Source organism: Pseudorca crassidens, chromosome 2 (genome assembly GCF_039906515.1).
Source record: "Pseudorca crassidens isolate mPseCra1 chromosome 2, mPseCra1.hap1, whole genome shotgun sequence".
In the NCBI taxonomy this organism is placed as follows: Eukaryota; Metazoa; Chordata; class Mammalia; order Artiodactyla; family Delphinidae; genus Pseudorca; species Pseudorca crassidens.
The window spans coordinates 74,599,524-74,614,740 of record NC_090297.1 but is presented as its reverse complement, the minus strand read 5'-3'; the positions used below and the strand labels follow the sequence as shown (position 1 = coordinate 74,614,740).

The 15,217-nt window shown below is 38.7% G+C and overlaps 1 protein-coding gene across 8 annotated transcripts in view; it reads left to right on the top strand.

Annotated features, from left to right (window-relative positions):
• DDAH1 (dimethylarginine dimethylaminohydrolase 1) overlaps positions 1 to 15,217 on the top strand; it is a 259,185-nt gene that overhangs the window by 213,878 nt on the left and 30,090 nt on the right. For all 8 annotated transcript variants that reach the window (XM_067726764.1, XM_067726765.1, XM_067726762.1 and 5 more), the window contains 3 exons: positions 2,126 to 2,225; positions 9,573 to 9,646; positions 10,450 to 10,569. In XM_067726764.1, the coding sequence (XP_067582865.1) occupies positions 2,126 to 2,225; positions 9,573 to 9,646; positions 10,450 to 10,569 (294 nt within the window). The remainder of the gene's footprint in view (positions 1 to 2,125; positions 2,226 to 9,572; positions 9,647 to 10,449; positions 10,570 to 15,217) is intronic.

The window sequence follows — 15,217 nt, the reverse complement described above, 5'->3', positions numbered from 1 at the left end:
CAGCAAAAATTCCCACTTCTGTAATTATATTTAGTGTTCTATTTACCTGAATAGCTGGCTTGTTATGGGACCATGTGTCAGGGCAACACTGGGCCTTGTTTGCAGCCGAGTTTGTCTGCTTCATGGAACCCCTGTGCCAAAGAGTGTGCAGTTCTCAATGGAGCTGAGCCTCTGGGTTCAGCCTCTCTTGTTTCTTCTTCAGAAATTTTATCCGGGTTAGCATTGCACATCTGATGCCATATGGTCCTGCAATTCTCAAGACTGTCTACTTAATGTTTAAAACATTTTTTAAACTTGTCCATACCCTTAACTCTGAAAGTAATAGTATTACCCATGTTTGTGGTATGGACCTATCCTGATGACTTTGTTTATATAGATGTGACTGAATTTTTTTTTTTAAGTACAGCCCTTACACAAAAGCCAGTTTTTTCATGTCAGTGCAGCTGTTTTAACTTTTAAGAAACTGCAAGAATTTTATCCCTAAAACATTAATTTGAAAGACATAGGACCTATAAAGAAGTGCAATGTTCCTGAAACTGGTATCTGTTAATCTCCCTACTTCTGTTCTCTTTGAACTCTTAATTAAGAGTTGAATAAAGTTCCTGAGCTATTGCATATAAACTTCTCATGTTATTGCTGAATTCCTAGTAACCTCTGAAATGTTAACTTATAACGGAAGCAGTAGCATTCATAATAGAAACAAAAGGTAACAGTAGCTCAGTTCTCATGATTTCTCTAAACTCAATGAAGTTTCCATGGACACAGAGGCAGATGCTGGAAGGAAGCAGTTGTGTGTTTTCCTGGGTTCACTGTAGCCCAATGAGTCATGGTAGATATTGTTTTCCTTCTTTTTTATGCTCTAGCAACGATTTCACTTCCTGTTATATAGGAAAACCTATTCTACTGTTTAAAAGAGGTCACTAGATGTATTTATTACTTTAAGACCATTTCATCTATGGAAATAATTTTTTATTGTTCTGAGTCACTCTGGTTTGTGGAATTTTTACACGAGTTCCAGGACAAGGATGAGATGATATATTTATTTTATTTTGCATTCTCTTTAATTTTTTTGACTTCATAAATGTCAGGCTTGCTGTCAAAGTATTTCCATGTTTTTATTACTTTAGAAGTTACTCTGCTATATTTATGTCTCCTAAACTCTTCCTTAACGACTTCACTATGTGTACTGGGGCATGCTGTATTTTGGCAGAACTTTTACTTTTCCCAGTGTCACGTGATCTCCTGTTTTTCCCTTAGTCCCTGTTCATGTCTTCTCAATGTAGACCTTTACCATGTTAAAAGTTATACAGACCTTCAGAAATATTTAAATTGTTTTGTTGAACTGCTGGAAGGATTTCAAAGGGCATTTGTTATGCCTTACATTTTTTTCTTGCATTAATATAAACCTTACTACAAGTGTTCCCTAGTTCAGCCCAGGATATCTCTGTGCTTTAGACTGTACCCTGAGATCATAGAAAGATCCCGAAATTCATTTTCAGGTATTCTTGGGTTTGATTACCATTATTGTATTTGTTAATCACCTCTAGAGACCTAGGTTAAATTTAAATAACAGTTCAGATTTACAGAGAAGCCTTAGATGTTCTGACATTTTAGAAAATATTTGAATAGAAAACAGTGACTCTCCAATGGGCTGAGATTTCAAGTTATTGGTTATTGTCATTGATATTCCTTCCACATATTACTCTGTGTGTGCAATTCTGACTGAATGACTGACTTAAGATTTAAAATTAAATCTTCTGTTTTTCTGGGATGGGTAGGAAGGTTGGATGATCTGCCTCCCACCTCTCTTGACTCTTGTGCCCTAATTAGTCACACCTTCAACCGTGTCCTCTAAATAGTCAGACTCCGACAGAACGAAAGGAGTATAATATTGACTTGATGTTAGACTAGGAGACAAAATGGACAATTCCTAATAGATAATTTCTTCTCTTGCAAATGATCATGGCTGGTCCAAACTATACTACACACATTCACAAATTCATTAGGGTGTGCATTGTATATGTTTGCACATGGGGACATAATTCAGTGTTCTGAAGTTTTAGATGATTAGTTTTCTTGTTAGAAAATGGTAGAATATTAATCTGAATCATTTTATTTTCAACAGGTTGACCTGATGAAAGAAGCATTAGAAAAACTTCAGCTCAACATAGTAGAGATGAAAGATGAAAATGCAACCTTAGATGGTGGAGATGTCTTATTCACAGGTAGAGTTGTACTTACTCTTTCCTATCTAAAAATATTTCTAATACCTGGCCTATATCCCCTTGTTTAATTATAGTTTTTTTTTTTAATTACCAAAGTAAGGGTAATTTGGAAAATACAGAAAAGCACAAAAGAGAGAAAATTAAAAATGACCTTTCATTCAAAGATAATCATTTCAATATTTGGGTTATTGAATACTTTTTTATTGAATATTAAAGTACCTTTAGTACTTTTGTATGCACGTATTTGCATATTTTTACACGTTATCAGTATATACATATCATTTTATAGGTTGTGTCTACTGTGTTCTACAATATTAGTTTATGGGTTGCATAGCTTTGCATTGTGTGACAGTATATCTGGGCTGTATTGGAAAGACTCTTAATTCAAGATGTGTCATTTACAAATAATTTTCTTCCCAGATGGCAAGATAGATTTAAATACTTTTCAGTGCAGACTGGCTTGGCTTAATGCCAAATGAATAATAGCAGAACTCAACAAAATAGAAACAGCTGATATTATTATTGATCTAACTGAAATCAGTTTTTATACTGTATATAATATAGCTACTAAAGAAATGGTAATTTTAGCGTTTAACCTTTCCAACTCTTTATGATCATATTATTATTGTTTTTGTAAAGTCACGTGCTAAAATCTGGGTCACCAGTTTCATTCTAGTTATATTGATAAACAAGACAATCAATAATTTTTAATTGATAATGAGAGTTTATTTTCCCCTACTTGTCAAAGAATAAACACCTGTTTCGCAGATGTAGCCCTAACAGCAGAGGCTGGTCCCCAGAGATTTGGGAATGTAGACCCATGTGGCCCACTGAAAGCATGGAGCTTCTTGGAAGTCCAATATTTTAGCTGATGTGAATTTTGTATCGAATCCCATGTATATAGACAAAATATAGCCATCTTCATTTTAATATAAAAATGTTTTATATAACTTAAATTTTGAAAAAATTAATGTTCCTGGAGGAGGAGGAGTCTTTATCCTGGGACATTCACATAGTTCCTTGCTTGGTGTCACATACTTGTGAGTGGGGACTGTGTCACCGAGCCCCAGGGGGCGCCATTTTTATCATAGGTTTGTGGAAAGCAAAACCCCTGGAGTTGTGCCCTGCACAGCCTGTGCCACCACTGTCACAGGCAATGGGCCTCCCTCTGGGGTTTGATGTGCACACCCACTGAGCCATAAGAACACAGAACAAGGGGTCAGAGAGACCTACGCTGCATTCTCAGCTCCAGTTGTGTCCAAGCCGACTCAGGCATTCTTTGAATCTGCCTAGTAAGTTCCGCTTAGAATATTCCTTTTTTTTTCTTTTTGCGGTACGCGGGCCTCTCACTGCTGTGGCCTCTCCCGTTGCGGAGTACAGGCTCCGGACGCGCAGGCTCAGCGGCCATGGCTCACGGGCCCAGCCACTCCACGGCATGTGGGATCTTCCCAGACCAGGGCTCGAACCCGTGTCCCCTGCATCGGCAGGCGGACTCTCAACCACTGCGCCACCAGGGAAGCCCCTAGAATATTCTTTGTGTCTCCCATTGATGGCACTTTTCATTCTTTTCAGTAGCACAGAACAACAGTCTGTTTCTCTTAGAAAACAGGCTTTTGTGAAAAGCTAGATGTGTTACTCACACTTCCTTACAATAAAATTCTTTTTTACCAGAACATAGCTGTATAATAAATAACTTGCTGTGAGCAGGTACTGATGCTATTTGAAGAATGATTTAAAACAAGCTGTAGGGGCTTCCCTGGTGGTGCATTGGTTGATAATCTGCCTGCCAATGCAGGGGACACGGGTTCGAGCCCTGGTCTGGGAAGATCCCACATGCCGTGGAGCAACTGGGCCCATGAGCCACAACTACTGAGCCTGTGCATCTGGAGCCTGTGCTCCACAACAGGAGAGGCCGCGACAGTGAGAGGCCCGCGCACCGCAATGAAGAGTGGCCCCTGCTTGCCGCAACCAGAGAAAGCCCTCGCACAGAAACGAAGACCCAACGCAGCTAAATAAATAAATAAAACGAATTTATTAAAAAAAAAAAACAAAAAAATGCAAGCTGTATTCACAGCCGTTTAGTTATCTCAACAGCTGAGCTGAACAAGATTCCCTAAAATCTTCTCATTGTTTCGGCAAAGTTTAGGAACCTCTTCCATTGGTCAAAGGTCTTTCCACAGCATCTCAAGCCTAATGTTTTTCCCATAACTTCTAATAAGGTACTAAGTATTGAGGTTTGCCTTGGACACTATCTGTAAGCTTTGTTTTGGTATTATTCAATACTGAATACCTTAAAAGTATGTTATTGAAAACTGAGATAGTGTTGTGATATTAAGATCTTTATCTGCTTGGCTTCTCATTCATACCTAATGTGTGGTCCTACCTTCTATTTCCTACTTCTCGATTTTTTCCCTTTTTAAAAATTGTAGTAAAATATATATAACATAAAATTTGCCATTTTAACCATCTTTCAGTGTACAATTGGAGTGGCATTAATTACATTCACAACATTGTACAAACATCACCACTCAATTTTTAGATTACGCAGTTGAGTAAGAACCAAAATCTGGAGCGCTTCCCATACACTCTGTGTCTTCTTCCTTCTGTAACTCAGAGCTTCATTAATAATTCATCAGGAAATGGACAGAAGGAAAGAGGTTTCCAACTCCAGTTCTGCTAGGAACTCTGTCAGTCAAGCAAGCAGCTACTGGTAGAAGTTGTTTCAGTCCTATTTCTCTTAAATAGACAGCATCAACTTACCTCTACTTCCATTTATTTATTTTTGTGAAATATGGAGCAAATAAAAAAGAGTTATAAAATGTTTATGTACAGTTTAAAGACCAATAATAAAAATGATCACCTGAGTACCTAACACCTGGCTTAAGAAATAGAACATTGCCAGGACCATGGAAGCCCCACTCCCAAACTTTCTCTCCTCCCAGCTTGAGGTAGCCTGAATTTTGTGTTAATCACTGTCTTGTCTTTCTTTGAGTTTTACCTCAATATATGCATTCCTAAAATTATATGTTGTTTAGTTTCGCTTTTCTTACGGCTTCTGTAATTAGGGTGATACTGTATGAACTCTTGTGTGATTTTTCTGCCGTTGATCTGACTTGATCCATGTAGCTGGAGTTCATTCATTTTCACTGCTGTGTAGAATTCCATGGTAAGAATACCGAATGATGTATTTATTCATTTTACTGTTGATGTATGTTTGAGTGCTTTTCAGTTTTTGTCTACTATCTTCAATGCTGCTATGTACAGTCTTGTGTGTGTCTCTTGGGGACGTGTATAAGAGTTTCTCTAAAGTAAACAGCTAGAAATGGAATTTCAGGTGGTGAACTCTTATTTTGATTCAATGATTATGTGATTTTTTTCTTTAATCTATTGATGTGGTTAATTACATTAATTGATTTTCTGATATCAATGGTCAAAGTTTACATCCCTGGGATGAAATCAAACTTGATGAAGATATATTCTCTTTTTATTAGTGCTGTATTTAGTGTGTATTTAATTGTTTAATTATCTAAACAATTAGATGATTGTTTAAGATTTTGTTTCTGTGGCCTATAATTTTTCTTTTTTGTTATCCTTGTCTGGCTTTGGTTGAAGCTATGTTAACCTCATATGAAATGTATTAGGGAATATTTCCTATGTTTCTGTTCTCTAAAATCAGTACAACTTTAATTGTGCATTCCTTGGACTTTGGTAGAACTTACCTATAAACAGGCCCCGTGGACCTGGTGCTTTCTTTTTGGGGAGATTTTAAACCAGTTCTGTTTCTGTAATGATTATATGACTATTGAGGTTTTTCTGAGCCAGTTTTGGTGAGTTTTGTTTTCTGAGACTTTATTTATTTTATCTAAGTTTTTAAAATGTTGGCTATAAAGTTATTCATATTTTCTTAATATCTGTTTTAAGTTTCACGACAACTACAGCTATGTCCCCTTTTCGTTCATAATGTTTATTTGTGCCTTCTATTTCTTGCCAGAGATCTGTCAATTGTATTAATCTTTTCAAAGAACCAACTTTGGGCTTTATTGAACCCTCTCTCTTATAAGTTTCCTTTTCTCTTCCTGTTTCTACCTGTATTTCCCTCCTTCAAATTCCTTTGTTTTTATTGTTCTTTTTTCCTTGAATTTCAAGGTGGAATTTTGTCTCTTTAATTTTGAACCTTTCTTCTTCTTAAAGTAAGCATTTAAGGCTGTAAAGCTTTTCAAGTACAGCTTTAGCTGAATCCTTTGTGTTTTGATATGAATATTTTTTTTATCATTAATTCAAAATATTTTCTGATTTCCATTATGATTTATTCTTTGGCTTATTAGTGGATAATGATGTTTTTTAAAAAAACATATTTGTCATTATTATAAGTTGCTGGGATACCAACTCATTATTGTGATAATTGATAAATATAAAGGAAAGACTCAAGCATTTAGCCTATCTTTTCTTTGTGAATTCTATTTCAAGTAGACCAAATACTTGATTGAGAAAAGTTTTTATTTTTAGAATTCTAGCCAGTAATTGTAGATCCCTAATAAAACAATGGACCTGTGCAATGATCATCAAAGGATGTAAAAACTTTTATATGAGGGACTTCCCTGGCGGTCCAGTGGTTAAGAGTCCACACTCCCAATGCAGAGGGCACAGGTTCAATCCCTGGTCGGGGAACTAAGATCCCGCATGCCACACTGTGGGGGAAAAAAAAAAAAAGATAAAGGAATGAAACAACAATTTTTAAAAAATGAGTGGGGGTGGCTTCCCTGGTGGCGCAGTGGTTGAGAGTCTGCCTGCCGATGCAGGCGATGCAGGTTCGTGCCCCGGTCCGGGAAGATCCCACATGGCGCGGAGCAGCGGGGCCCGTGAACCATGGCCTCTGAGCCTACGCGTCTGGAGCCTGTGCTCAGCAATGGGAGAGGCCACAACAGTGAGAGGCCCGCGTACCACAAAAAAAAAAAAAAAAAAAAAAATGAGTGGGGGACTTTATAATGGAGGAATCCGGCTGATACCACCTGAACACACTGATCATTCTAGCATCACTGAAAGTGTGACAGTCAGTCATGTGCCTCAGGATGTGATGCAGTAGAAGTACAGCCCCACCTCTGAAGTAGTCCTATCCAAAAAAAAAAAAAAATTTGAACAAGAATCTAAAGAAGCATCTACATAGACTATCAGTTTGCCAAAAAATACAAAGGATAAAGGAACAATTTAATGTTAGATGGTACACAAGGAAGCAATCAACCAAATCCAGACTGTAGGAAAGTCAGTAGAACAAATGACCTGATATCTCCTATGAAAGAATGAGGTAAGGAAGGAAAAAAAAAAAAGAGGGTGAATTGGTATAGAAGAAAATGACATAAGAGACATAACACCAAAAAAAAGCCTTTTTAATATTTTGATTCCAGTACTTCAGTTGTTTTTATCAGGAAGGCCATTTAAGGGATATAGCCCACCATACCACTAGAAACAGAAGTCCAACTTAAACTTACTTTTTTTAAAAAATAAATTTATTTATTTAATTTTATTTTTCGCTGCGTTGGGTCTTCGTTGCTGCGCACGGGCTTTTCTCTGGTTGCGGAGAGTGGGGCCACATCTCGTTGCGGTGCACGGGCTTCTCATTGCGGTGGCTTCTCTTGTTGTGGAGCACAGGCTCTAGGCACGCAGGCTTCAGTAGTTGTGGCTCGCAGGCTCTAGGGCACAGGCTCAGTAGTCGTGGCGCATAGGATTAGTTACTCCGCGGCATGTGGAATCCTCCCAGACCAGGGATCGAACCCCTGTCCCCTGCATCGGCAGGCAGATTCCTAACCGCTGCGCCACCAGGGAAGCCCTAAACTTACTTTTTAAAGAGATAAGCAGTTTGCGTTTCTTTGTACGTTCCTATCTCATCTTAGTCTTTTAAAATGGAAATAATGTGTAAGGCCCACTGTAAATGCATTTAAATTTGCTTAATGCATTAAATGTTTTTCTTAAAAATGTAAATCTAATTTATAAATCTATATTTCTCTTAAGAGAATTAAGGAAATTTGATTTTTTTTTAATTTCAACTGACTCTTTTAATAAAGTGAGTAATACTTTTGTTAAGTAAAGGATCTTTCTCTTACTTAAGTTTTGATTTGTATGTAGTGAGTTTTCTTAAGGGACAATACAATCATACCATTACCAAAAACACTGTCAACATGCCGTCAACAATTCCTGTGTCTGCTAACAGCATAAGCCAATGGAATTTATCATAACATCATTTGACCTATGTCTTTTACCCCTTTTATAAGGACACCACGAAGATAAAAGCTGTAATAGCTGTAAAGTCTATCAAGCAATTCTTTCTTGGCTACACTTCTTGCACTTGTTCTGAGGCAAAATATATACTGATTTCTCTTGGAATTTTTTTTCCACATTTCATGTCGAATTCTTTTCCAAAGAATTAAGGGAGGATAAGAATTCCTACATTTATGTATTGCCTAACTCTATCTACTATAGTTGTTTTTTTGCCTATAACTAGGAGACCATTTTTACTTAATGTTTTGCCTTCTGAGAAGAAAAATTGTAGAATTTCAGAAAAGCCAAATAAGTAGAAAGTTTCATTCTTCTAAACTTTAGTGCTTTGTAGATAGGCACTATCTACATCAACCTTTGATGGTTGATTTGAAATAAATGGGTGTGTTGTTTTAAAAACAGCTGTTAGAGCTCAGACCTGAAGACCAGGCAGCACTAAACTCACTTTACCCAGATGGTTTCTTCAGCCCTTATATCAACATTATAGAAAAAGGTATTTGAACTGATCAAGACTGTCTAGTATTGTTCTTTTAGGGGAAAAAAAGGAAGCTCTGCTAACTTGTCATTGCTATTGCTTAATTTCTGATTACAAGTTATTAATGTGTTTAATTCTATGGTTTCCTAAATAAAAACTTTATTCTCTTATTGTGGTAAAATATACATAACATAAAATTTACCATTTAACCACTTTTAAATGTACAGTTCAGAGTTATTAACTACATTCACGTTGTGCAACTATCACCACCATCCATCTCCAGCACTTTTCTGCCTTCCCAAAATGAAACATCATACCCATTAAACACTGACTCCCTATTTCCCCCCTCCCCCCTCCCCTGCATCAGCCCCTGGCAATCACCATTCCACTTTCTGCCTCTATGAATTTAAAAAGTTTATTTTTAAAGGCAATAATTTGAAACCAGATTTGTGTAAAGAGAGCAGGGGTCAGAGTACAAGTGGAGCTTCCCTCTACGGTAGGAAAGAACTGTGTGGTGCTTTAAGGTCTTCATTTATAGACAGAGAAATAGTACGCCATCTCTGGTGCCACCCACTGACTGTGTTCCATGACATTTATTACAGGCAGAGAATTTTTTGTGGGCCTTTCCAAAAGGACAAATCAACGAGGTGCTGAAATCTTGGCTGATACTTTTAAGGTAGGTAAAGGATAATTTATGCCTGGCACAGAGTAACTACCTAATAAACATTCATAGGCCCATTGAATCAATATGTCATGAATAATGGTATTTCTATGTCACAGGCTTTGCAAAATAATTCCTAATGTTTGTATGCTTGCTAGAAGTTTTAGAAGCTAGAACTTAATAAATAGGCTTCATGGGACTCCCACAGCAGCAACAGACAAAGTTATCATGGACATCTGTTTTCTCCCAGTGTATACTCATACAACCACCTGGCAGATGTTTCTGGCACAATCGATGACTTAAAAAAAAAATCTGGAGTCCCAATTGCCTCTAACATGAAATGTGGATTTTTCAGATTGGAATCAAAGATCACCTGTACTTGGGTGCCTACTGTGTGCTGGAAACTCAGCTAGGCATTGCACATACATCCTCCCAAGGTCCCTTCACTCTATTGATCATTAGCAGATGGGCTCACCAGACTGCTTAGGAAGGGATGTAATCCCCAAAAAGCTCTGTTCCCCATGACGATGTGAGGCTCTTGTTTACACAGGATATTCATCCTTCCAGAGTAGCCCACTACATAGGTCAGCCAGTGAAGCTGTTGATGCAGTCACACGTCGGGAAGGGGGCTCTGCACTTTCTTTTTAGAAGCGATCTTCGTTTAACTGGCAATATCCAAACTTGTGGGTCCCAGTTTTCCTTCCAGATGTTCAGGGACCCTGGCAGCCTCCAGAAGAGCAAGAATGTTTTGAGCAGATTTGAATGCGTTTTAGAATTATTCTGAAATGCCAAACTACTTGTTTCTATTATATGCATAGGACTATGCGGTCTCCACAGTCCCAGTGGTCGAAGCTTTGCACTTGAAGAGTTTCTGCAGCATGGCTGGGCCTAACCTAATCGCAATTGGATCCAGTGAATCTGCACAGAAGGCTCTCAAGGTAAATATAAAACTTTGCTCTTTCTAAAGGCAGTAGGTGGTGCCTGCCGCATGGTTTTCCTAATTCTGTCTACTGGGTGGACAGCAAGCAAGGGTGGCAGGGAGAGAACAGGCTGGTACTTGAGCTTTCTGTGATGTACACTGTCATGACCTCACATTTATCAGGAACTGGGAACACCTAATAAGTACTCTTCCTGGGAAGGACACTTATAGGAAGAGTTCTTCACTGGTGAACCATTCTTACTTACACACCAGGTTACCTGGAAAGGCCGATTCAGAAAAATAAATACCAAACTCATCACAGTTCTCTCTTCTGGGGAAAAGGAAGGCATCCCACCAGTAGAGCTCTTGGTAATGTTTTATCTAAGTCAGGTAATTGGTACACATGGGGTCATTACATTATTCTTATCCTTTTGTATTTCTGAACTATTTCATAATAATCTTTTAGAAAGACATGATTCAGAAGTACCTAAAAATCTTAACTTCTTCATTTGCATTGGAATACTTAAATTTTAGGAAAGGAAATTTTCTTATTTCACAGATAGGAAAGGAAAGTCCAGAAAAATTACAACTTGCCTTGGGTCACATAGCTAGATTGAGAGTGGAAGTCACTGATAGTGAAGAAGACCTTCCATCGTTACAGTGCTTTACAGTTCAAAGGCACATTTCATCTCTGTAACTAACAACCTGGGAGATTATCTGGACACTTCATAAGGGCAAAAACCATGTCTGTTTTGCTCACCATGTGCGCCTTTGTGCTTGGCCCATGGTGGTCCTTAAATAAAGAGAATGATGAATAAATGAATGTGGGAGGTGGTTTTATCTCTATTTTGCAGTTAAGAACTAGATCGAGTGGCTCACCCCAGATCGCAAGGCTAATACTAAATGGTGGGCTGCGACTACTTTTTGCCCCCTCCTCTCAGGTGGTCCTGCACTACACATGACTTATTAGAGGACCAAGACAGTAACTCCTCTTAGGCAAAGAGAGGAAGTCTGTGTGCCCCAAGGTATACAATTTATTTGTTTGCCCTATCAGGTCTTTACTCTTCTGCCTCAGTGCTAGACTTGGTATGGTTTGTCTGGGAAGTAATCATTGCCTCCCACTTGCTGACTTTCCCCTTTGCATTATCTGCAACTTCTACAGTCAGCTCACTTGGCCTTTCTTCCTTTTCTCAAACTGTATCTCTGATTGTATTTCTAGGACCTTTAACAATTCTTGTTGAACAATCTACCTCAGATTTTGAATTTGGGGCTTTTTCTGTTGCCTTTAGAGAATGTCTTTTGTTCTGTTTCAGCTGGAAGGCTATGTCAACTTTCTGCATATAAAAAAAAATGGTGTCTTGAAGGAAAACATCTGATGAATGGTGTTACTTAGAGGATCTAGAAAGATTATATTTCTCCTCAGGGACTAACTCCATGGCAGCTGGGTTGGTCTGTACATGTCTGAAATTGATTACAAGAGAAGGAAAAGGCTGAAGTTGGTCTGTACTGTGTCTTTGTGTGAATTAGAAGAAAGAACCTCTCTGGGTAGACAAACTAGAAAAAGTAGCCCCATCTGCCATTTTGGGTAAACTAGGTCCCTAACTCAAATAGCTTGGTCTCTAACCAATAGGTCCCTAACTCAAACTGGTCCCTAACTTAAATAATCTGGAGAAACTAACATATAACAAACTAAGAGATAATACAATATGGTTAACTAGCACTGTTATATGAAATAGCCCTAACTATTATTCAGAGGAGAAGAGGAAACTCTTGAGGTTTAGATATTCAGAGAAAACTTCATGAAGAAAATGTGGCTAGATGTGGGTCTTGAAGGATTTATCAGGGTGGGATTCAGTGAGAGAGTGTTACAGGTGGGGACATGGAATAAGCAAAAACTAAGCAAAATATATTCATGAGATGTGGGCAAACTAGCCCAACTAATGAAGAGTTTTCTTGTGGGCTCCCAGATAGCTGGATGGGGCAGGTGACGTCTAAAGAGGTTGGGACATAAAAGTGAGCAAGAGATGAGTTTATCTCCATGAAGTAGGAGTCTGGGTACCCACAGGCTCTGAGCAAAAGAGGCTGTATTGCTACAGAGGTGTTGGACCATCATTCCTTTTGCAAAAAAAAAAAAAAATGGAGGGGAAAGACCCTGCGATCAGAAAAGAGGGCCACTGATGACCTGAAAAAAGAAAGCCAAGCCCCAAGTCCCATTGTATGCCTTGGCAACTCACTCACATTTCTCCCTTAATCTTTCCTTTCCCATTGTCAAGTCCTTTAAGACCACATCTTTTAAGGGCATCCTATGAGGATTTTATAGTCCTCCTTCCTTTAAAGTTCATTTGAGTTAGTGTTAATAGTGATGTTCACTCTAAACTTGAAACCTTCTGTGTCAGAAGCTATAAATAATCCTCACTGAGTAGAAAGACATTTTTGGGGATTGAATTTTCCATCAGCAAATGTGCTTCATAAACTATGGGCCTATGGAGTTAGCAAGTGCCCACCCGCCATGTTCCTAGCATCAAAAAGGTTTCCTTCCCTTGTAGCAAAAGTAGGAGAGCAAAGCAAACTGAAGAATAATGAGATCTCCATGAGGGCATGTTCTCAGGTCAGAAGTAGGTGGGTTGGTGAAATTCAGATTTAGTGAATTGAACTGCTTATTTATTTGCAAACAGTTTGGGCTCCTTTAAATCAATCAGAAAAATTGATAGTGGGTAAGTCCTACTACTAATTTGGACATATAAATACTGATATAGACAGGCAGGAAGGCAAATGAACAGAGACAAATACATCATTTACAAGTAATGAAAGCGTATTTTCTCCATTTCGCAAGTGAAAATACTGAGAACAGATGAAATAAGGCATTTTGAATAGGATCTCATGGTTCCAGAATCAGATTTCCTGGACCCTGATTCTCCTCTCCCCACTTGCCCGCCCTACTCCATATCCATTCTTTTTCTGTTGGAAAGCCTTTTCTAGTTATTTTGCCATGGATTGGTTCTAGCTAATCTCCCTCTTTATCCTCCCCTCTCTCCAACTATTCCTCTCTTCCCATTTTTTGCTGTTGTCAGGATCTGACCTGTTTCAGGGAAGATATGAGTTTGGTCTCATTTTCCTTTGCAAATCTTGATGTCTCGGTCTTGTCTCTGTAGAGAAACCCCTGGCCACTTGGGCCTTTCTTCGAAGGGCATAGCATTTAGACAGAGGTGAATTGTGCCTTCCTGTGCCACACACTGAAAGCCTGATTGCGTCCCACATCTGTCACTGCTTGCTGAGTACTTGCTTCCTTCAGAGTCTGTAAAACTACTTCTTGCATATTCTTGCAAAGCTGAGAGCCCAAGCATTTCTGGGTAGTCTTATTGCATTTGAAACACTTTGTAATGGGTTGCAATCTATTCTTGGTTAATGAAGTGGGTTCTTGTGGAGATAGTCATCATGCCTGTCTCAGTTGTAGTAGATTTAATAGTGTATGCATTGTATATTTAAATGAAATAATCCATCTAGCAATTCTCTGCTAAAAAGCCCAGAATGCAGAGTACATTTAATACACACTTAACACAGAGATTATCTAATACAGGGAAGGAAGAAAGGAGGACCTATTATTACCATATTTTACTGTTGATACGGTCAAAGTACTGGAGATTAGGTTGATTTGAAATTACTAAAGATATTTGATACCAAGTCTTACCCTACAAATACTATTATCTAAGCAAAATTAGCCTTTAGAGCAATCTGCCCTTGCTATAGTTTTTCTCCTACACTTTTCATCATTGCCTTGTACCCCTGGGCAATCACTACCTTCATCCTGCTCCTCTAGCTATAAAAGAAAATACTATAAGAGTAATTAATTCGTGTGTAGGCAGTAGATCTACTAGTACTCTTCCAGGAGGAATGTTTGTCTTCTCAAAAAGATGAGCACTCCAGTTGCCACCCAGCTGGAACTACTGCTCACAAACATAATTTGAGCAACAGAAGCCAACCTCCAAAAAGTACATATTATATTATCTCATTCACTTCAAGTTAAACAAGAGATAAAACTACTCTATGCTGTTAGCAGTCAGAATAGTAGTTACTTTAAAAAGAGGGAGGGAGGGCTTCCCTGGTGGCACAGTGGTTGAGAGTCTGCCTGCTGATGCAGGGGACGCGGGTTCATGCCCCGGTCCGGGAGGATCCCACATGCCGCGGAGCGGCTGGGCCCGTGAGCCATGGCCACTGAGCCTGTGCGTCCGGAGCCTGTGCTCCGCAACGGGAGCGGCCACAACAGTGAGTAGGCCCGCGTACCGCAAAAAAAAAAAAAAAAAAAAAAAGAGGGAGGGAGTCATGGTGTGGAGGGCCATCTTGTATGTTACACTTTAATTTTTAAAGTTTAATAAAAATACATATATTGTTGGAAGTGGGCTGTGATTAACTTACAGAAATACTTCTCCAGTAGCTGGGTCTAAGTCTCAAATCCCTGCTTTATCGCCTATATGATGCCTGTCTTGTCCACAGACTAGCCTGGTGTTTTTTTTTTTTAGCTAAGGAAAAAAAGACAAACTTGGTACCTCCTGACCAATATCTCCCCATTTCCCCTTGCCTGCCGGTCTTTGTAAACCTTAAATATATACAATTTTTAATTGCCCTTTGTATGTCAGTAAAGTTGGGGAGGAAAAAAGACATGATAAAGA